The sequence below is a fragment of the Salmo salar genome, chromosome ssa25 (genome assembly GCF_905237065.1).
Source record: "Salmo salar chromosome ssa25, Ssal_v3.1, whole genome shotgun sequence".
NCBI lineage: Eukaryota > Metazoa > Chordata > Actinopteri > Salmoniformes > Salmonidae > Salmo > Salmo salar.
The window spans coordinates 42,233,919-42,257,854 of NC_059466.1; the positions used below are offsets into that span (position 1 = coordinate 42,233,919).

At 44.0% G+C, this 23,936-nt stretch overlaps 1 protein-coding gene across 9 annotated transcripts in view; it reads left to right on the forward strand.

The window, feature by feature from the left end:
- Positions 1–23,936, forward strand: part of LOC106586831 (diacylglycerol kinase eta) — a 161,362-nt gene that overhangs the window by 91,671 nt on the left and 45,755 nt on the right. For all 9 annotated transcript variants that reach the window (XM_045707356.1, XM_045707353.1, XM_045707354.1 and 6 more), the window contains 7 exons: positions 864–970; positions 1,342–1,467; positions 1,563–1,665; positions 9,191–9,353; positions 9,646–9,754; positions 13,749–13,970; positions 14,216–14,307. In XM_045707356.1, coding sequence (XP_045563312.1) covers positions 864–970; positions 1,342–1,467; positions 1,563–1,665; positions 9,191–9,353; positions 9,646–9,754; positions 13,749–13,970; positions 14,216–14,307 — 922 coding nt within the window. The remainder of the gene's footprint in view (positions 1–863; positions 971–1,341; positions 1,468–1,562; positions 1,666–9,190; positions 9,354–9,645; positions 9,755–13,748; positions 13,971–14,215; positions 14,308–23,936) is intronic.

The window sequence follows — 23,936 nt, forward strand, 5'->3', positions numbered from 1 at the left end:
TAGCCTGATGGTGGTTCCAGAGTGATCAGTGTGTTAACCTGATGTGGTCCCAGAGTGATCAGTGTGTTAACCTGATGGTGGTTCCAGAGTGATCAGTGTGTTAACCTGATGGTGGATCCAGAGTGATCAGTGTGTTAACCTGATGGTGGATCCAGAGTGATCAGTGTGTTAACCTGATGTGGTCCCAGAGTGATCAGTGTGTTAACCTGATGGTGGTTCCAGAGTGATCAGTGTGTTAACCTGATGGTGGTTCCAGGGTGATCAGTGTGTTAACCTTATGGTGGTTCCAGAGTGATCAGAGTGTTAGCCTGATGGTGGTTGCAGAGGGATTAGCTATAGCTTTAACTAGTCTAGGACAGTATCTGTGTATACTGTGCATTTGCGCGCACACACACACACACACACACACACACACACACACACACACACACACACACACACACACACACACACACACACACATTTGGTTAGGGTAGTAAATAGAGGTAAGAGTTAAGTGGATTGGCTCTGGTCCTCTAGGGCTGTCTTCCCTCTGTCTGTTACACACAGGCCTTAGGCAGAATGGCAGATAGTCTGACAGAGCAGGCTTAGGATGAAGCTCAGTCACCGGAACAGTCAGCGCTCTCGCTGCGCATTTAGACACACTCTTCAGGCAGTGGTAGAGCTGGGGAATGAAAAACAGTGTGTGTGGCTAGTAACTCACCCATCACCTAACAGCTCTCTGTTTATCAGGCTGTGTTTCATTCTGGGGTGAACCCTCTCTCATCAGCCTCTCTCATTGTACTGTAGACCCTGATGCACCATGTTGTTGTTGTTGTTGTTGACTAACCAGGTATGTTTGTTGTTGTTGTTTTGTCTTCCAGTGTGTAAATTCAAAGCTCACAAGCGGTGTGCCGTCAGGGCCACCAACAACTGCAAATGGACCACACTGGCCTCTATAGGCAAAGACATCATCGAGGATGAGGATGGGGTAAGTGTGTGTGTGTGTGTGTGTGTGTGTGTGTGTGTGTGTGTGTGTGTGTGTGTGTGTGTGTGTGTGTGTGTGTGTGTGTGTGTGTGTGTGTGTGTGTGTGTGTGTGTGTGTGTGTGTGTGTGTGTGTGTGTGTGTGTGTGTGTGTGTGAGTGAGTGAGTGAGTGTGTGTGTGTGTGTGTAAAATATATGCACTCAGTCCTGTCAGTTGCTCTGGAGAAGAGTGTCTGCTAAATGACTGAAATGTAAATGTAATAAATGTGTATGTGTGTGTGCGAAGGATAGAGTAAGAAGGTAGAAAATGTAATCATATATTTCTATAGTGATATGCTGTATGTTGTACCTGACTGACTGTCATCTCTGTCCCGTAGATCGCCATGCCCCACCAGTGGCTGGAGGGAAACCTGCCTGTTAGTGCCAAGTGTGCCGTGTGTGACAAGACATGTGGCAGCGTGCTCCGACTGCAGGACTGGCGCTGTCTCTGGTGCAAGGCCATGGTGTGTGTGTGTGTGTGTGTGTGTGTGTGTGTGTGTGTGTGTGTGTGTGTGTGTGTGTGTGTGTGTAGTAACACCATCTCTCTGTGTTATTCTAGGTACACACAGTGTGTATGGACCTGTACCCCAGGAAATGTCCCCTGGGCCAGTGTAAAGTCTCTGTCATCCCTCCAACTGCCCTCAACAGTATCGACTCTGACGGTATACACGTACACACACACAAGCACACACACACAACACCCACACACACACACACCCACACAACTTGTTTGCTTCCACCCATGTGTGTGTGTGTGTGTGTGTGTGTGTGTGTGTGTGTGTGTGTGTGTGTGTGTGTGTGTGTGTGTGTGTGTGTGTGTGTGTGTGTGTATGCTTGCGTGTGCCAGGAAATTGTGAGTGGGTGTTTTATTGACAGGTATATAAAAGAGCTATTTCAGGCTGGAGCAAACACACACACACACACACACACACACACACACACACACACACACACACACACACACACAGTAGGAGCGAGGCTGATTGTGTCGGCTAACTAGTAGTCTGGTTCACACTAACTACACTGTTAAAATGAAGTGTTTTGTAACACCAAAATCTTGGGGACGAAACCTTCAACCTCTGAGGTGTTCTGAATCATGACATGGTGTGTTGTAACCAACCTCATCTCATAGGGTTAATTCAATGTGTGCTTACAGGGTTAATTCCACGTGGTTACAGGGGTAATTCCTCATGGTTACAGGGTTAATTCCACGTGGTTACAGGGTTAATTCCTCATGGTTACAGGGTTAATTCCATGTGGTTACAGGGTTAATTCCTCATGGTTACAGGGTTAATTCCATGTGGTTACAGGGTTAATTCCTCATGGTTACAGGGTTAATTCCACGTGGTTACAGGGTTAATTCCTCATGGTTACAGGGTTAATTCCATGTGGTTACAGGGTTAATTCCTCATGGTTACAGGGTTAATTCCACGTGGTTACAGGGTTAATTCCACGTGGTTAAGGGTTAATTCCTCATGGTTCCAGGGTTAATTCCACGTGGTTACAGGGTTAATTCCTCATGGTTACAGGGTTAATTCCACGTGGTTACAGGGTTAATTCCTCATGGTTACAGGGTTAATTCCATGTGGTTACAGGGTTAATTCCTCATGGTTACAGGGTTAATTCCACGTGGTTACAGGGTTAATTCCACGTGGTTAAGGGTTAATTCCTCATGGTTCCAGGGTTAATTCCACGTGGTTACAGGGTTAATTCCTCATGGTTACAGGGTTAATTCCACGTGGTTACAGGGTTAATTCCTCATGGTTACAGGGTTAATTCCACGTGGTTACAGGGTTAATTCCACGTGGTTAAGGGTTAATTCCTCATGGTTACAGGGTTAATTCCACGTGGTTACAGGGTTAATTCCTCATGGTTACAGGGTTAATTCCACGTGGTTACAGGGTTAATTCCTCATGGTTACAGGGTTTATTCCACGTGGTTACAGGGTTAATTCCACGTGGTTAAGGGGTTAATTCCTCATGGTTACAGGGTTAATTCCGCGTGCTTACAGGGTTAAGTCCGTGTGCTTACAGGGTTAATTCCACGTGTGCTTACAGGGTTAATTCCACGTGGTTACAGGGTTAAAAGATAAACAACTCACAGGGTTAATTTTAGGTATTCATTGTGAGTGGTTAAGGTTAGGGCTATGGTTTGGGCAAGGCTTAAAACAAAATAGTGAAAAACAATAAGGCTGTTTCGATATAGTATCATCTAGTACTCTCCCTGCTTGCATGAAAACGGTGAACTGCGATGTTGCGGTGGTCTAAGCAGTGTTCTCTGGCTCAGAGCCTGGTGAGTTTGAGCCCAGTGCTGTGCCATTGTATTTTCATTTTTGTTGTGATCGCCGACGCAGGCAAATATCCACGTCCTCAGGACCCTTTCAAACGTCCGAAATCGACGGCTCTTTCTTGTGACCAGCCTGGTTGTAACCAATGACATATATACTGCTCAAAAAAATAAAGGGAACACTTAAACAACACATCCTAGATCTGAATGAAAGAAATAATCTTATTAAATACTTTTTTCTTTACATAGTTGAATGTGCTGACAACAAAATTACACAAAAATAATCAATGGAAATCCAATTTTCAACCCATGGAGGTCAGGATTTGGAATCACACTCAAAATTAAAGTGGAAAACCACACTACAGGCTGATCCAACTTTGATGTAATGTCCTTAAAACAAGTCAAAATGAAACTCAGTAGTGTGTGTGGCCTCCACGTGCCTATATGACCTCCCTACAACGCCTGGGCATGCTCCTGATGAGGTGGCGGATGGTCTCCTGAGGGATCTCCTCCCAGACCTGGACTAAAGCATCCACCAACTCTGGACAGTCTGTGGTGCAACGTGGCGTTGGTGGATGGAGCGAGACATGATGTCCCAGATGTGCTCAATTGGATTCAGGTCTGGGGAACGGGCGGGCCAGTCCATAGCATCAATGCCTTCCTCTTGCAGGAACTGCTGACACACTCCAGCCACATGAGGTCTAGCATTGTCTTGCATTAGGAGGAACCCAGGGCCAACCGCACCAGCATATGGTCTCACAAGGGGTCTGAGGATCTCATCTCGGTAACTAATGGCAGTCAGGCTACCTCTGGCGAGCACATGGAGGGCTGTGCGGCCCCCCAAAGAAATGCCACCCCACACCATGACTGACCCACCGCCAAACCGGTCATGCTGGAGGATGTTGCAGGCAGCAGAACGTTCTCCACGGCGTCTCCAGACTCTGTCACGTCTGTCACGTGCTCAGTGTGAACCTGCTTTCATCTGTGAAGAGCACAGGGCGCCAGTGGCGAATTTGCCAATCTTGGTGTTCACTGGCAAATGCCAAACGTCCTGCACGGTGTTGGGCTGTAAGCACAACCCCCACCTGTGGATGTCGGGCCCTCATACCACCCTCATGGAGTCTGTTTCTGACCGTTTGAGCAGACACATGCACATTTGTGGCCTGCTGGAGGTCATTTTGCAGGGCTCTGGCAGTGCTCCTCCTGCTCCTCCTTGCACAAAGGCGGAGGTAGCGGTCCTGCTGCTGGGTTGTTGCCCTCCTACGACCTCCTCCATGTCTCCTGATGTACTGGCCTGTCTCCTGGTAGCGCCTCCATGCTCTGGACACTACGCTGACAGACACAGCAAACCTTCTTGCCACAGCTCACATTGATGTGCCATCCTGGATGAGTTGCACTACCTGAGCCACTTGTGTGGGTTGTAGACTCCGTCTCATGCTACCACTAGAGTGAAAGCACCGCCAGCATTCAAAAGTGACCAAAACATCAGCCAGGAAGCATAGGAACTGAGAAGTGGTCTGTGGTCCCCACCTGCAGAACCACTCCTTTATTGGGGGTGTCTTGCTAATTGCCTATAATTTCCACCTGTTGTCTATTCCATTTGCACAACAGCATGTGAAATTTATTGTCAATCAGTGTTGCTTCCTAAGTGGACAGTTTGATTTCACAGAAGTGTGATTGACTTGGAGTTACATTGTGTTGTTTAAGTGTTCCCTTTATTTTTTTGAGCAGTGTATAAACCCTGGATCGCTGATGCTTTGTGTTGACCATTGAGAGGCTTTAACCTCTATGGGCTAGGTGGGACGCCTGCGTCCCCCCCGTGGTGCACTCCATCAACAGCAGGTGCATTTCAAGAGCGGCAAATTTGAATCCAAATAAATGTCAAAATTCAAATTTTTCAAACATACAACTATTTTACACCCTTTGAAAGATAAACATCTCCTTAATCTAACCACGTTTTACGATTTCAAAAAGGTTTTACGGCGAAAGCATAAATTTAGAGTATGTTAGGACAGTACATTTACAAGAGTTGTGTGTAATGTTTTGTCAATTCAAAGACAGGGTCACCAAAACCATAAAACCAGCTAAAATGATGCACTAACCTTTTACAATCTCCATCAGATGACACTCCTAGGACATTATGTTAGACAATGCATGCATTTTTAGTTCTATCAAGTTCATATTTATATCCAAAAACAGCGTTTTACTATGGCATTGATGTTGAGGAAATCGTTTCCCTCCAATAACCGGCAGTCAAGTCAGCATCACAAATTAAATAATTAAAATTAGAAAACATTGGTAAAATATTATATTGTCATTTAAAGAATTATAGATTTACATCTCTTGAACGCAATCAACTTGCCAGATTTAAAAATAACCTTACTGGGAAATCACACTTTGCAATAATCTGAGCACTGCGCCCAGAAAAATACGCGTTGCGATACAGACGAGTCGTCATGTTGGGGAGATCTAAAATCGAAAATACTATGTAAATAATCCATTACCTTTGATTCTCTTCATCAGATGTCACTTCCAGGTATCACAGGTCCATAACGAATGTAGTTTTGTTCAAAAAAGCTCATCATTTATGTCCAAAAATCTCCGTCTTGTTAGCACATGATCTAAGCCCGCCGGACTTCACTTCTCCCTCCAGAAGACTCAAAACACTTTGTAAAGGCTGGTGACATCTAGTGGAAGCAATAGGAAGTGCCAAAATATTCCTCAGCCCCTGTGTTTTTCAATGGCATAGGTTTAAAGGTAATACAACACATCAGGTATCCACTTCCTGTCAGAAAATGTCTCAGGGTTTTGCCTGCCAAATGAGTTCTGTTATACTCACAGACACCATTCAAACAGTTTTAGAAACTTTAGAGTGTTTTCTATCCATATATAATAAGTATATGCATATTCTAGTTACTGGGTAGGATTAGTAACCAGATTAAATCGGGTACATTTTTTTTATCCAGCCGTGCAAATACTGCCCCCTAGCCCTAACAGGTTAAAGCCACCAGTCAGTCATATTCACACTAATCTTTCTAAGTAAAGTGTATACATTTTTTGGGTGGAATTCAAACAACAAAACACAGAAACGTGTTATCTATCAATATTTAGGCTGTAAACAATTTGCATATTTTAACCGTTGAATGTATGAGAGACTCTTCTGATGCTGCCTTTTACATGTACAAAATCCCCACAAAGTGTTTTCACACCACGCTTAAAAACAACAATATTCATATTGAAGAACCACTTTGGGTGATTTCAGAGTACCTCTATTCTGTTTTAAAACACTTTCTGCGTATTACTTACATTGGGTTTACATTCCAACACCAACCAGACACCAGATTTCAGGTTAGATGCACTACTTTCCATGGGTTTATTACATAATCATGGTGCTTTGAGAGGAGTTAGAGCTAGGAAAACTGTACTCCTCCCTCTACTCCCCCCACTCTCTCTCTGTTCCCTCCCCTCTATCTCTCCATATCTCCCCATGTCTCCCTCCCTTCTCTTCCCATGTCTCCCTCCCTTCTCTCCCCATGTCTCCCTCACTTCTCTCCCCATGTCTCCCTCCCTTCTCTCCCCATGTCTCCCTCCCTTCTCTCCCCATGTCTCCCTCCCTTCTCTTCCCATGTCTCCCTCCCTACTCTCCCCATGTCTCCCTCCCTTCTCTCCCCATGTCTCTTCATCTTTTCCTCTCCTCTGTCTTCTAAATATATTTCTCTCACTCTCTTCCATTCTCTCAAGCCTCCCTATCCATCCGCCCCTCCCCACTTCACGTGCCAGGATTGCCCCTTCCCCAGTACAGGCTTGAGAGAGCTCTAATCTAATTGGCAGCTGGCTGACTGTGGCACGTGCTGGAATGTCGTGACTTTCATCTCCCCCTCCCTCCTTCCCATCTCTTTCCCCCTCCACTTCCCCCTCTCCATCTCTCCCATCTCTGCTCTGCCTCTGACAAGATCAGAGAAAGAGAAGGTGAGAGAGCGAGAGAGAGAGAGACGGAGACAGAGAGATAGAGATAGAGAAAGACAGGGGGATAGAGAGAGCGCGAGAGAGAGAGAGAGAGAGAGAGAGACGGGGGGATAGAGAGAGAAGAGAGGCAACGAGATGTGGAGGATGGAGAGGGGGATTAAAGGGAGGAGGGATAGAGAGAGGAGAGAGAGAGAGAAAGACAGGAGGATAGAGAGAGCGTGAGAGAGAGAGAGAGATGGGGGGATAGAGAGAGAAGAGAGGCAACGAGATGTGGAGGATGGAGAGGGGGATTAAAGGTAGGAGGGATAGAAAGAGAGAGAAAGACAGGGGGGATAGAGAGAGCGAGAGAGAGAGAGAGAGAGAGAGAGAGAGAGAGAAAGACGGGGATAGAGAGAGGAGAGAGAGAGAGAGAGAGAGAGCGAGAGAGACGGGGATATAGAGAGAGAGGAAGACGGGGATAGAGAGAGAAGAGAGAGAGAGAGACAGGGGGAAAGAGAGAGAAGAGAGAGAGACAGGGAGATAGCGAGCGCGAGAGAGACGGGGATATATAGCGAGAGAGAGGAAGACAGGGGGATAGAGAGAGAAGAGAGAGGCAATGAGATGTGGAGGATGGAGGAGAAAAGAATGACACAAAAAAGAGGGAGAGGAGAGAAGAACGAGACAATGAGAGTGTGGAGGACAGGGCCCCAGGGGAATGTCACCATTCCTTCTCTACACACACACTCTCTCTCTCTCTCTCTCTCTCTCTCTCTCTCACACACACACCCACACACACAAACTTAGAGCCTTTTCACACAGAGTGATGTTGACATAATGTACAGGCGTATAAATGTGCTATATGATGCATCCTATAAAGGCTTGTATTCTGGTGTATGATGCATCCTATAAAGGCTTGTAATTCTGCAGTATGATGCATCTTATAAAGGCTTGTATTCTGCTGTATGGTGCATCCTATAAAGGCTTTTATTTTGCTGTATGATGCATCCTATAAAGACTTGTATTCTGCTGTATGATGCATCCTATAAAGGCTTGTATTCTGCTGTATGATGCATCCTATAAAGGCTTGTATTCTGCTGTATGAGGCATCCTATAAAGGCTTGTATTCTGGTGTATGATGCATCCTATAAAGGCTTGTATTCTGCTGTATGATTCATCCTATAAAGGCTTGTATTCTGCTGTATGATTCATCCTATAAAGGCTTTTATTCTGCTGTATGATTCATCCTATAAAGGCTTGTATTCTGCTGTATGATGCATCCTATAAAGGCTTGTATTCTGGTGTATGATGCATCCTATAAAGGCTTGTGTTCTGCAGTATGATTCATCCTATAAAGGCTTGTATTCTGCAGTGTGTTCCCGCTTAGAATGTGTGCTAATACTGCACATGCCACATACATGTGCCCAACCTGACTCAGTATGACAATGCCTTAACACACACTTTGATGCTTTAATGATGTAGCAGTGTGTGGGCGTTATGATACAGTAGTTAACGGACACTCCCAGTACAGAAGCTAGCAGATAGCAGAATCTCTCTCTTCTTTTCACCTGTCCATCTTCTCACATCTCTTCCCATTAGTCACTTTGACAGGAATCAGAGTCTAGATACTGGCATTGTTAACACATCTTTTCTTTGGTTCGACAGTGATGGTGAGGAAGTGATACATGTGCTAGAGATGAACAGTTCTACATTTAACTGATTCTGATGACCTGTCTATTTCAATCTACAATAGTTCCAGTTATCAGATCATTTTGAACTATAATAGGGTTGCAATTTAAAAAATAAATAATTCGTACTATAATGGGCTAGTACTGTTAATATTTGATCACAGATCCATCCATCCATTCATTCATTCATTCATTCATTCACTAATCCATCCATGAATTAATTCATTAATTCATTCATGTAATAACTGTTATTTTGTGTATTTGTGTTCAGGCTTCTGGAAGGCCACTTGTCCCCCGTCCTGCGCCAGTCCTCTGCTGGTCTTTGTCAATTCCAAGAGCGGAGACAACCAAGGGGTTAAATTCCTACGACGTTTCAAGCAGCTCCTCAACCCTGCTCAGGTGTTTGACCTGGTCAACGGAGGACCATATCTAGGGTGAGTCAGCTTGGTTTGCTCTGCTAATGGAAACCATGTGGCATCGCTAGCTGGTTAGCTGTGCACTAGTAGCATTCATTGTGCTTGTGAATGAACTCTTCCTGAGATCAAGAAGTAGACAGTGTCTGTGGCTCAAACCAGACCATGGTATTGGTAGTGCGGTTGGTTAGAAGACTGTTTGGTGGGTGACTAGTGTTGAGTGCAGAGGGTCCCTGGTTGGTGCCCTAATTGGGACAGAACACGGAAAGAAAGCTTTACTGTGACACTATGACCATTCCCCTGTGTGTTCCAGGCTGCGTCTCTTCCAGAAGTTCGATAACTTCCGGATCCTGGTGTGCGGAGGGGATGGGAGTGTAGGCTGGGTCCTCTCTGAGATAGACAAACTCAACCTCCACAAACAGGTGAGACACAATTTACACACACTGAGTATGTTTACAGATGTAGGATCTTAATTTGACCAGTATTGTCACAGCAAAATAATGCTGCAACAACAGGATTTGAACGTTTAGTCCATAATGTTGCTTGATCAGTGGTTATGACTATTAGCTAGCCAAAAGTGGGCTATGTGAAAAGTGTAATATTAATATAATCTAATCTTAATATAACCACATGTTAGTACGAGTTTTTAGTGAATTTATGTAAATCACAAAGCTCAATTGCATTTCATGCAGTGCAGGAACATTTTCAGCAACAAAAGAATGATCAAATGAAGAACCTATATCTGTACATGTACACTGATAATTCGATATTAAACTGATTACGGCAGAAGGCAGAGTATGGTATTAGTCATGTGAACACTTTACTCTGCTTATCTTAATCGGCGTCAGGCCATAATCGAAGTAAGCATACACTGATTAAAGCACCTGGTTTTCTGAGCAATCTTTAGAATGATTAGGACATGTACACATCTTAATCAGAGTTCCAGGGGTGTATTTGATCTGTGCATATGCCAGCACCAGCAACACAATCCTCACTGTTATGGGTGAGTGAAGTGTGTTTTGAAAAACTGAAAGTACGCATCTTAGAAATACAAACTCAGAATCAAATAAGATTCCCAAAAATAACTGAGTCTCTGTGGTAGAACTATTATTTTGATTGGCGATTTTCTGTATTTATCAGAGTGCCATCAAGTAGCCTGATTTCAGATGTGTCCATGTAAACAGGCTTATCGGGGAAATCATTCTTCTTGTAAACGTTTTAATCAAACTTTCAACTTCACCTAAGTATTCACAATAATCATATTATTGTGAACATATACATGTACCCACTGCCCCCCCAAATGCACACACACACACACACACACACACACACACACACACACACACACACACACACACACACACACACACACACATACACACACACACACACACACACACACACACACACACACACACACACACACACATAAATACACACACACACACACATAAATACACACACACACACACACACACACACACACACACACACACACACACACACACACACACACACACACACACACACACACACACACACACACATAAAATGGCGCTGGAGAAGAAGGCAGACGTTTACGTGTCCCCAACCGATTGGGTTTTTTTGTTTGTTTATTTGCGTTGTTTATAACTTATTTTTTTACTTATTTTGTACATAATGTTGCCACTACCATCTCTTATGACCGAAAATTACTTTTGGACACCAGGACTGAGATTACTCACCACCGACTGGCAGAATCCTTTTTTCCCTTTAACGAGTCTGACGAGCCCGATGCGAAGAATACACTGCTTTCTCGGGAACATTCCCAGGTTCCCATGATTTGCATGAAGAGGAGGCAGAGAAAAAGGGACCAGAGGGCGGGGCTGTCTTCTGAGAATGCGTAGGCAATCGAATAAACCCCCACTTCCTTCCATTCTGCTAGCAAACGTGCCATCTTTGGACAATAACATCGATGACTTATGCGCAAGATGAACCCCTGTGCGGGACGGACATCCAGCGAAAAATCATATCGCCATTAGCATAACAAAATGTAATAATAAAAAAAAATAATAATAATTCAAATTATATCGTTTTATAGATACACCTCTCCTGAATCGAACCACATTGTCCGATTTCTAAAAGGCTTTACAGCAAAAGCAAAACATTAGATTATGTTAGAGGAGTATATCGTAAAAGTAGCCACATAGCCATTTTCCGACCAACCACATGCATCACAAATAACCAAAAAACAGCTAAATGCAGCACTAACCTTTGACAATCTTCATCAGATGACACACCTAGGACATCATGTTACACAATACATGCATTCTTTTGTTTGATAAAGTTCATATTTATATATAAAAACAGCATTTTACATCGGTGCGTAACGTTGACTAACTATTTTCCCTCAAATGCATCCGATGAAACAGAGCTACAATTTACTAAATTACTATTCGAAAACATTTTTAAAATGTAATATTGTCATTCTAAGATTTATAGATGAATATCTCTTGAAAGCACCTGTAATGCCAGATTTAAAATTAACTTTACTGGGTAATCACACTTTGCGATAAAAGGGGATGCGATACTCAGAAAATTACCTAGTAAATACAGGTCTGCGCCATCTTGGAACAATCGCATATCACATCTAGTCTTGTATACTATTGTCAATAATCCCTTACCTTTGGTTGTCTTCATCAGAAAGCACTTCCAGGAATCCCAGGTCCACAACAAATGTATTTTCGTTCGAAAAAGTTCATCCTTTATGTTCCATTAGCTTGTTCTTGTTAGCGCGTCTGAAGGCTGATCCAAATTCTCCGTTGGGCGCGGGACAGCTATTTCGACAAAAAGCATTTTTTTCCCATTTAGGTTCGTTCAAACATGTCAAACGTTGTATAACATAAATCTTCAGGGCCTGTTTCAACGAGAGCCAATAAGATTCGAGGGGGACGATTGTATTGTGTTTCAAAACGTTTCGAAAGGGGAGGGTAGACAGGGCCGCCGGCGTCATAATGGTGATGGCCCTCCTCATGTGACCAATTTCAACAGCGTCTCATTCATTCAGTTTCCACAGTAGAAGGCTCAAATCACTTTGTAAAGACTGGGGACATCTAGTGGAAGCAATGGGAAGTGCTCAATGAACCATAGCTCACGGTGTGATTGATAGGCAAAGATGTGAAGTTGAGTCCACAATTCAGAATTCCACATCCTGTTACGATCGGTCTCGGGGTTTTGACTGCCATATGAGTTCTGTTATACTCACAGACACCATTCAAACAGTTTTAGAAACTTTAGGGTGTTTTCTATCCACAAGTATTAATTATATGCATATCCTAGTTTCTGAGTTTGAGTAGGAGGCCGTTTAAAATGGGCACGAATTCTTTTCAAAAATCGCTTTAGCGCCCCCTATCCTAGGGGAACGCCATTAAACACGTAAATACACACACACACACACACACACACATAAATACACACACACACATACATAAATACACACACACACATAAATACACACATACACACATAAATTCACACACACACATAAATACACACACAAATAAATACACGCACACACGTAAATACACACACACACACACACACACACACACACACACACACACACACACACACACACACACACACACACTGAATACACACACACATAAATACACACACACACATAATTACACACGCACATAAATACACACACATACATACACATACATACATACACACATACACACACATAAATACACACACAGTTATCCCCGCCCTTCTTGCCTCACACACACAGAGCCCCCCTCCCAGTCCCCCCACACATTTACCCTTTCTCTATCTCTCTTTCTCAAAAATCGCTTTAGCGCCCCCTATCCTAGGGGAACGCCATTAAACGTACAGTCAATAACACAATAGAAAAATCTATGTACTGTGTGTGCAAATGTAGAAGGCTTCTAAACACATAAATACACGAAAACACGTAAATACACACACACACACACACACACACATAAATACACACACACACACACATAAATACACACACACATACATAAATACACACACACACATAAATACACACATACACACATAAATTCACACACACACATAAATACACACACAAATAAATACACGCACACACGTAAATACACACACACACACACACACACACACACACACACACACACACACACACACACACACACACACACATGAATACACACACACATAAATACACATACACACATAATTACACACGCACATAAATACACACACATACATACACATACATACATACACACACATAAATACACACACAGTTATCCCCGCCCTTCTTGCCTCACACACACAGAGCCCCCCTCCCAGTCCCCCCACACATTTACCCTTTCTCTATCTCTCTTTCTCTCTTTCCCCGTACCCCTCTCTGTCTGTCTCCAGTGCCAACTGGGAGTTCTCCCCCTGGGTACTGGGAATGACCTGGCGCGGGTGCTGGGCTGGGGCCCGTCGTGTGATGACGACACGCAGCTGCCCCAGATCCTGGAGAAACTGGAGCGGGCCAGCACCAAAATGTTGGACCGCTGGAGCATCATGACCTATGAAATTAAGATCCTTTCTAAACACAGCGGGCCTGTCACGCCTGACGACACTGACCACGACCAGGTACACGCTCATCTGAAACATTTTTGAGGATAGTGCGACATTTTGGCAACGAAGCCCTTTTTCTAGTTACCCAAAGTCAGATGGGATATAATTTTTATGTCTCTGTGTGCAGTTTGAAGGAAGTTGAAGGTAGTTTCTGGATGCCACGCTAAGATTTTGGGGTGATTTATAATGTTATCAGTATCCCTCTGATCGTGCTTAGATTTATGGTCATTCTGACTTATCCTCTTTCTACGTGTCCTCAGTTCCAGATCTCAGCCTATGAAGACTCGGTAGCTGCCCATCTCACCAAGATCCTCAACGCTGACCAAAACTCTGTGGTCATCTCCTCTGCTAAGTGAGTCTCTCATCTCAACACTGCTAAATGGCTGCTAAATGGTTCTCTCTAGGGCATGCTGGGAGTGTTTTGTTGTTGAGAGGCCGTATGAGGGGCTCTGTCCTGACTTATTTTCTTGATTCTTTCCTTGGTCTTTTCTTTCAATTTTTATTTTCTATGGTGGAGAGTTAACAGACCGGTCAGCTTCCTTAACTGTTAGGGACAGACGTTCTGCTAGCGGAACGCCTCACCAATATCCAATGGTATAGCGTGGCGCGAATTACAAATACCTCAAAAATGCAAAAACTTCAATTTTTCAAACATATGACTATTTTATACCATTTTAAAGACAAGACTCTCCTTTATCTAACCACATTGTCCGATTTCAAAAAGGCTTTACAACGAAAGCAAAACATTAGATTATGTCAGGAGAGTACCCAGCCAGAAATAATCACACACCCATTTTTCAAGCTAGCATATAAGTCACAAAAACCAAAACCCCAGCTAAATGCAGCACTAACCTTTGATGATCTTTATCAGATGACACTCCTAGGACATTATGATATACAATACATGCATGTTTTGTTCAATCAAGTTCATATTTATATCAAAAACCAGCTTTTTATATTAGCATGTTTTGTTCAGAACTAGCATACCCACCGAAAACTTCCGGGTGAATTTTCTAAATTACTCATGATAAACGTTCACAAAAAACCTAACAATTATTTTAAGAATTATAGATACAGAACTCCTTTATGCAATCGCGGTGTCCGATTTTAAAATAGCTTTTCGGTGAAAGCACATTTTGCAATATTCTGAGTAGATAGCCCGGCCATCATGGCTAGCTATTTTGACACCCACCAAGTTTGGCACTCACCAAACTCAGATTTACTATAAGAAAAATTGGATTACCTTTGCTGTTCTTCGTCAGAATGCACTCCCAGGACTTCTACTTCAACACCCAATGTTGTTTTGGTTCCAAATAATCCATAGTTATATCCAAATAGATGTGTTTTGTTCTTGCGTTCAAGACACTATCCGAAGGGTGACGCGCCGACGCGTATCGTGACAAAAAAATTCAAAATATTTCATTACCGTACTTCGAAGCATGTCAAACACTGTTTAAAATCAATTTTTATGCGATTTTTCTCGTAAAATAGCGATAATATTCCAACCGGGAGACGTTGTATCCGTTCAAACACTGAAAATAGAAAATGGAGTCGTCACATGCACGCGCGCACCAGTGTCGTTGTTCTCAGAACGACCACTTTCCAAAACCTCGCCCAGGGACTGCAGAGTTATCATTCCACGTTCTGGCGCCTTCTGAGAGCCTATGGGAGCCTTAGAAAATGTCACGTTAGAGCAGAGATCCTGTATTTTCGATAAAGAGGCTACAGAAGGCCAAGAAATGGTCAGACAGGGCACTTTCCATATAGAATCCTCTCAGGTTTTGGCCTGCCATATGAGTTCTGTTATACTCACAGACACCATTCAAACAGTTTTAGAACTTTTACGGTGTTTTCTATCCACATCTACTAATTATATGCTTATTCTAGTTTCTGGGCAGGAGTAATAACCAGATTAAATCGGGTACGTTTTTTATCCAGCCGTGAAAATACTGCCCCCTATCCTAAACAGGTTAACACACCAGCGATACCCACTGGCTTTTTTTCAAAATTAGGGAGGAAGAGGACATAGTTTTAATTTCCTGGGGTTTGAACAGTGTGGTGTACGCTATGGCTTCGCAGCCTAGCGTGGAGGAGACGCTGCCATTATGGCATGGATTCAGGTGTGTTCTTGAGAATGGAGTTAAGGTGGAGGAGGTTCTGCTCACGGTCGGTGAACAGGTAGGAGCTGAATTTATACGTTCCGCATCCAAAAGCTTTGGCTGTGTTCATGAAAAGGGTAAATTTGGTGGGCAGGCTGATTGCTTGTGGAATATTTGTAAGGGGTGTGTTGGTGTTGATTTCTCCTCTTTTGACTCCTTCAACTAGGGTGGTAGTTGCGAATCTGCCTCAGTTTATTACAGATGATCAATTTCAAAAAGAGCTTAGTCGGTTCGTTAAGTTTGCAAGCGTTTTTTGTGTACTGTCAGCAGGTTTTCAGGCAGATGCCGTTAAGCATGTTGTTTCGTTCCGGAAGCAAGTGTTCATGTTTCTGAGAAACAATGAGCAACAGTTACATGTGCATTTTAAAGTGAGGCATGGGGAGTGGCTCTACGCTGGGTTTGCCAGCACAGATAGTCTACAGTGTTTTGAGTGTGGGTATTTGGGGCATAAGAGCTTTGCGTGCCCACATAAAGGCCGTAGACAAGGTGAGGGTACAAGGGCCGGTGGGGGAAATAGAGGTCAACGTGCAGGGCGCCATGTGATGCAAGCAGCAGAGGCTGGGCCTAGTCATGCTATGGATGGGGTGTAGATGAGGCTTGTCTAATCATGTTATGGATGGGGTGTAGATGAGACTGGGTCTTGTCATGTTATGGATGGTGGTGTAGATGAGGCTGGGTCTAGTCATGTTATGGATGGTGGTGTAGATGAGACTGGGTCTTGTCATGCTATAGATGGTGGTGTAGATGAGGTTGGGTATAGTCACGTTATGGATGGTGGTGTAGATGAGGCTGGGTTTAGTCATGTTATGGATGGTGGTGTAGATGAGGTTGGGTATAGTCACGTTATGGATGGTGGTGTAGATGAGACTGGGTCTAATCATGAAATGGATGGGGTGTAGATGAGACTGGGTCTAGTCATGTTATGGATGGTGGTGTAGATGAGGCTGAGGATAGTCACGTTATGGATGGTGGTGTAGATGAGACTGGGTCTAGTCATGTTATGGATGGTGGTGTAGATGAGGTTGGGTATAGTCACGTTATGGATGGTGGTGTAGATGAGACTGGGTCTAGTCATGTTATGGATGGTGGTGTAGTTGAGACTGGGTCTAATCATGAAATGGATGGGGTGTAGATGAGACTGGGTCTAGTCATGTTATGGATGGTGGTGTAGATGAGGCTGGGTCTAGTCATGTTATGGATGGTGGTGTAGATGAGACTGGGTCTAATCATGTTATGGATGGTGGTGTAGATGAGACTGGGTCTAGTCATGTTATGGATGGTGGTGTAGATGAGGTTGGGTATAGTCACGTTATGGATGGTGGTGTAGATGAGACTGGGTCTAGTCATGTTATGGATGGTGGTGTAGATGAGACTGGGTCTAATCATGTTATGGATGGGGTGTAGATGAGACTGGGTCTAGTAATGTTATGGATGGTGGTGTAGATGAGGCTGGGTCTAGTCATGTTATGGATGGTGGTGTAGATGAGACTGGGTCTAGTCATGTTATGGATGGTGGTGTAGATGAGGCTGGGTCTAGTCATGTTATGGATGGTGGTGTAGATGAGACTGGGTCTAGTCATGTTATGGATGGTGGTGTAGATGAGGCTGGGTTTAGTCATGTTATGGATGGTGGTGTAGATGAGGCTGGGTTTAGTCATGTTATGGAAGGTGGTGTAGATGAGGCTAGGTCTAGTCATGTTATGGATGGTGGTGTAGAGGAGGCTGGGTCTAGTCATGTTATGGAAGGTGATGTAGAGGAGGCTGGGTCTAGTCAGGTTATGCTAGTGGATGAAGAGAGTATAGTGGGGAAGGGCAAGCGACCAGGGGCGGTGATGGAGGGTGTCAAGCGGAAGAGGAAAAAGGGGGAGAAGAAAGGAGGTGGGAGGAGAGAAGCTGGTGTGGTCAAAGGCACTAAGGAACCTTTGCCTGTTGCTGGGGGGAAGGGCCCCACCTAGAGAGAAAAGGTGGTCGTAACAAATGGTCGTTTTGTTAGATAAAGTCCTTCTTTATATCCCAGAAAAGTCAGTTTAGTTGGCGCGCTTCATTCAGTAATCCACCTGTTTCCCTCGTTCAAAATGCATACAAAAGAATCCCAAAAGTTACCAATAAACTTCGTCCAAACAAGTCAAACAACGTTTCTAATCAATACTCAGGTACCCTAATATGTCAATAAATTATATAATTTAAGACGGAGAATAGTATGTTCATTACCGGAGATAAATAACGAAGTGTGCGCCCTCATCCATGCGCACCACGATACTACAGCCAAAATGAGAGCCACCTAGAAAAACTACAAATTCTAGCTCATTTTTCCAAAAACAAGCCTGAAACTCTTTCTAAAGACTGTTGACATCTACTGGAAGCCCTAGGAAGTGCAAGCTGGGAGGTATTCCTATGATTCCCATAGACAGCCATTTCAATGAGTGGTGACCTCAAAAAAAAGAAAATCCGGATGGATTCTCCTCGGGTTTTTGCCTGCCATATCAGTTCTGTTATACTCACAGACATTATGTTAACAGTTTTAGAAACTGTTCTATCCAATACTACCAATTATATGCATATCCTAGCTTCTGGGCCTGAGTAACAGGCAATTTACTTTGGGCACCTCAGTCATCCAAACTTCCGAATACTTCCCCCTCTAGCGTCCCACCTGGCCAACATCCGGTGAAATTGCAAGACCGCAAAATTCAAAATACAGAAATAGTCAAATTAAACATTCATAAAAATAGAAGTGTTATACATCGGCTTAAAGATTAACTTCTTGTTAATCCAGCCACTGTGTCAGATTTCAAAAAGGCTTTACGACGAAAGCATACCATGCGATTATCTGAGGACAGCGCCCGCTTACAAAAGCATACAAACATTTTACAACCAAGTAAAGGAATTACAAAAGTCAGAAATAGCGAAAACATTAATAACTTACCTTTGATGATCTTCATATGGTTGCAGTCAAAATAGTCCCTGTTACACAATAAATGTTGGTTTTGTTCTTTATGTCCCAAAAACTCTGTTTTGTTGGCGCGTTTTGTTCAGTAATGCACTGGCTCAAAGGCGGTCACGACATGCAGACGAAAACATCCTAATAGTACCGGTAAAGTTTGTCGAAACATGTCAAACGATGTTTATTATTTATCCTCAGGTTGTCTATTGTCTAAATAATCGATAATATTTCAACCGGCGTCTTCAATAGAAAGGAAAACCAACGAACGGCGAGCAATCGGTCACGTGCGCAAAACAGCTTTGGCTCATTCTAGAGTCCACATTGAAAATGATCTCATTCTTCCTCATTTTTCAGAATACAAGCCTGAAACAATGTCTAAAGACTGTTGACATCTAGTGGAAGCCATAGGAACTGCAATCTGGGTCCTAACCATTTAGATACTGTATAGGCATTCAATAGAACAGTACCCACATCAAAAATATCCCACTTCCTGGATGGATTTTCCTCAGGTTTTTGCCTGCCATATCTGTTCTGTTATACTCACAGACATTACTTTAACAGTTTTGGAAACTGTAGTGTGTTTTCTATCCAATACTACCATGCATATGCATATCCTAGCTTCTGGGCCGGAGTAACCGGCAGTTTACATTGTGCACCTCACTCATCCAAAATTCAAAATACTGCCCCCTACCCAAGAGAGGTTAACAACAGGGGTTTTGTCCTTATAAATGTGTAGGTGCTTAACACAGGGAGAGAGAGGGGGCATCTGTTTGGGCGTCTTAGACATGAACTATCACAGGTAGCGCCCACCACTTCCGGCGCCGACAGAGATGGCCGCCTCGCTTCGCGTTCCTAGGAAACTATGCAGTATTTAGTTTTTTTTAATGTGTTATTTCTTACAATGCTACCCCGGAAAATCTTAGGTTTTATTACATACAGTCGGAAGGAACTATTGGATATAAGAGCAACGTCAACTCACCAACATTACGACCAGGAATACGACTTTCCTGAAGCGGATCTTCTGTTTGGCCTACCACCCAGGACAATGGATCGGATCCCAGCCGGCGACCCAAAACAACGACGCCGTAGAAGGGGCAGACGGAGCGGTCTTCTGGTCAGGCTCCGTAGACGGACACATTGCGCACCGCTCCCGAGCATACTACTCGCCAATGTCCAGTCTCTTGACAACAAGGTATACGAAATCCGAGCAAGAGTTGCCTTCCAGAAAGACATCAGAGACTGTAACGTTCTTTGTTTCACAGAAATATGGCTCACTCGAGACACGCTATCTGAGTCGGTACAGCCACCTGGTTTCTTCACGCATTACGCCGACAGAAACACGCATCTCTCTGGTAAGAAGAAGGGCGGGGGTGTATGCCTTATGATTAACGAGACGTGGTGTGATCATAACAACATACAGGAACTCAAGTCCTTTTGATCACCTGACTTAGAATTCCTCAGAATTAAATGCCGACCGCATTATCTACCAAGAGAATTCTCTTCGATCATAATCACAGTCGTGTATATTCCCCCCCAAGCAGACACATCGACGGCCCTGAAAGAACTTCATTCGACTCTATGTAAACTGGAAACCACATATCCTGAGGCTGCAGTTATTGTAGCTGGGGATATTAACAAGGCTAATCTGAAAACAAGGCTCTCCAAATTCTATCAGCATATCGACTGGCAAAACCCTAGATCACTGTCCTTCTAACTTCCGCAACGCATATAAGGCGCTCCCCCGCCCTCCCTTCGGAAAAGCTGACCACGACTCCATTTTGTTGCTCCCAGCCTATAGACAGAAACTAAAACATGAAGCATCCGCGCTCAGGTCTGTTCAACGCTGGTCCGACCAATCGGATTCCATGCTCCAAGATTGCTTCGATCACGTGGACTGGGATATGTTCCGCATAACGTCGAACAACAACATTGATGAATACGCTGATTCGGTGAGCGAGTTTATTAGCAAGTCCATCGGTGATGTTGTACCCACAGCGTCTATTAAAACATTCCCCAACCAGAAACCGTGGATTGATGGCAGCATTCGCACAAAACTGAAAGCGTGATCCACAGCTTTTAATCAGGGCAAGGTGACCAGAAACATGACCGAATACAAACAGTGTAGCTATTCCCTCCGCAAGGCAATCAAACAAGCTAAGCGTCAGTATAGAGACAAAGTGGAGTTGAAATTCAACGGCTCAGACACGAGTGGTATGTGGCAGGGTCTACAGGCAATCACGGACTACAAAAGAAAAACCAGCCCCGTCGCGCACCACGATGCCTGGCCCCCAGACAGACTAAACAAATTTTGCTCGCTTTGAGGACAATACAGTGCCACTGACACGGCCCACTACCAAAACCTGCGGGCTCTCCTTCACTGTAGCCAACGTGAGTAAAACATTTAAACATGTTAACCCTCGCAAGGCTGCAAGCCCAGACGGCATCCCCGGCCGTGTCCTCAGAGCATGCGCAGACCAGCTGGCTGGTGTGTTTACAGATATATTCAATCAATCCTTATCCCAGTCTGCTGTTCCCACATGCTTCAAGAGGGCCACCATTGTTCCTGTTCCCAAGAAAGCTAAGGTAACTGAGCTAAATGACTACTGCCCTGTAGCACTCACTTCCGTCATCATGAAGTGCGAGAGACTAGTCAAGGACCATATCACCTCCACCCTACCTGACACCCTAGACCCACTCCAATTTGCTTACCGCCCCAATAGGTCCACAGACGACACAATCACTATCACACTGCACACTGCCCTAACCCATCTGGACAAGAGGAATACCTATGTAAGAATGTTGTTCATCGACTACAGCTCAGCATTTAACACCATGTACCCTCCAAACTCGTCATTAAGCTCGAGACCCAGGGTCTCGACCCTGCCCTGTGCAAATGGGTCCTGGACTTCCTGATGGGCCGCTCCCAGGTGGTGAGGGTAGGTAACAACATCTCCACCCCGCTGATCCTCAACACTGCAAAAATCTCTGAAGCTGGAGACTCATATCTCCCTCACTAGCTTTAAGCACCAGCTGTCAGAGCAGCTCACAGATCACTGCACCTGTACATAGCCCATCTGTAAACAGCCCATCTATCTACCTACCTCATCCCCATACTGTATTTATTTATCTTGCTCCTTTGCACCCCAGTATCTCTACTTGCACATTCTTCTTTTGCACATCTACCATTCCAGTGTTTAATTGCTATATTGTAATTACTTCACCACCATGGCCTATTTATTGCCTTAACTTACCTCATTTGCACTCACTGTATATAGACTTTTTGTTTTCTTTTGTTCTACTGTATTATTGACTGTATGTTTTGTTTATTCCATGTGTAATTCTGTGTTGTTGTATGTGTCGAATTGCTATACTTTATCTCAGCCAGGTCGCAGTTGCAAATGAGAACTTGTTCTCAACTAGCCTACCTGGTTAAATAAAGGTGAAATAAATAAAACTGGGTCCCCACAAGGGTGCGTTCTCAGCCCTCTCCTGTACTCCCTGTTCACCCACGACTGCGTGGCCATGCACGTCTCCAACTCAATCATCAAGTTTGCAGACGACACTACAGTGGTAGGCTTGATTACCAACAACGACATGATGGCCTACAGGGAGGAGGTGAGGGCCCTCGGAGTGTGGTGTCAGGAAAATAACCTCACACTCAATGTCAACAAAACAAAGGAGATGATCGTGGACTTCAGGAAACAGCAGAGGGAGCAGCCCCCTATCTACATTGACGGGCCAGTAGTGGAGAGGGTGGAAAGTTTTAAGTTCCTCGTCGTACACATCACGGACAAACTGAAATGGTCCGCCTACACAGACAGCATGGTGAAGAACGCGCAGCAGCGCCTCTTCAAACTCAGGAGGCTGAAAAAATGTGGCTTGTCACCAAAAACACTCACAAACTTTTACAAATGCACAATCGAGAGCCACCTTTCGGGCTGTATCACCGCCTGGTACGGCAGCTGCTCCGCCCAAAAACGTAAGGCTCTCCAGAGGGTAGTGAGGTCTGCACAACGCATCACCGGGTGCAAACTACCTGCTCTCCAGGACACCTACACCACCCGATGTCACAGGAAGGCCAAAAAGATCATCAAGGACAACAACCACCCAAGCCACTGCCTGTTCACCCCGCTATCATCCAGAAGGCGAGGTCAGTACAGGTGCATCAAAGTGGGGACCGAGAGACTGAAAAACAGCTTCTATCTCAAGGCCATCAGACTGTTAAACAGCCATCACTAACATTGAGTGGCTGCTGCCAACATACTGACTCAAGTCTAGCCACTTTAATAATGGAAAAATGTATGTAATCAATTTATCACTAGCCACTTTATATAATGCTTACATACCCTACATTACTCATCTCATATGTATATACTGTATGCTATACCATCTACTGCATCTTGCCATCTTGATGTAATGTATCACTAGCCACTTTTAACAATGCCACTTTGTATTGTTTTCATACCCTACATTACTCTTCTCATATGTATATACTGTACTCTATACCATCTACTGCATCTTGCCTATGCCGTTCGGGCATCAGTCATTCATATATTTTTATGTACATATTCGTATTCATTCCTTTACACTTGTGTGTATAAGGTAGTTGTTGTGAAATTGTTAGGTTATATTACTTGTTAGATATTACTGTATGGTCGGAACTAGTAGCACAACCATTTCGCTACACTCACATCTAACATCTGCTAACCATGTGTATGTGACAAATACATTTGATTTGATTTGAGGAGATGCTGGTAGTCGGTGGGGACTGGAACTGTACAATGGATTTGACGAAAGACAGAAATGGGGAAGAGCCTCATTCAGGCTCAGTGGCGGTGTTAAGGGATGTCATTAATCAGTTTGACCTAGTGGATGTTTGGA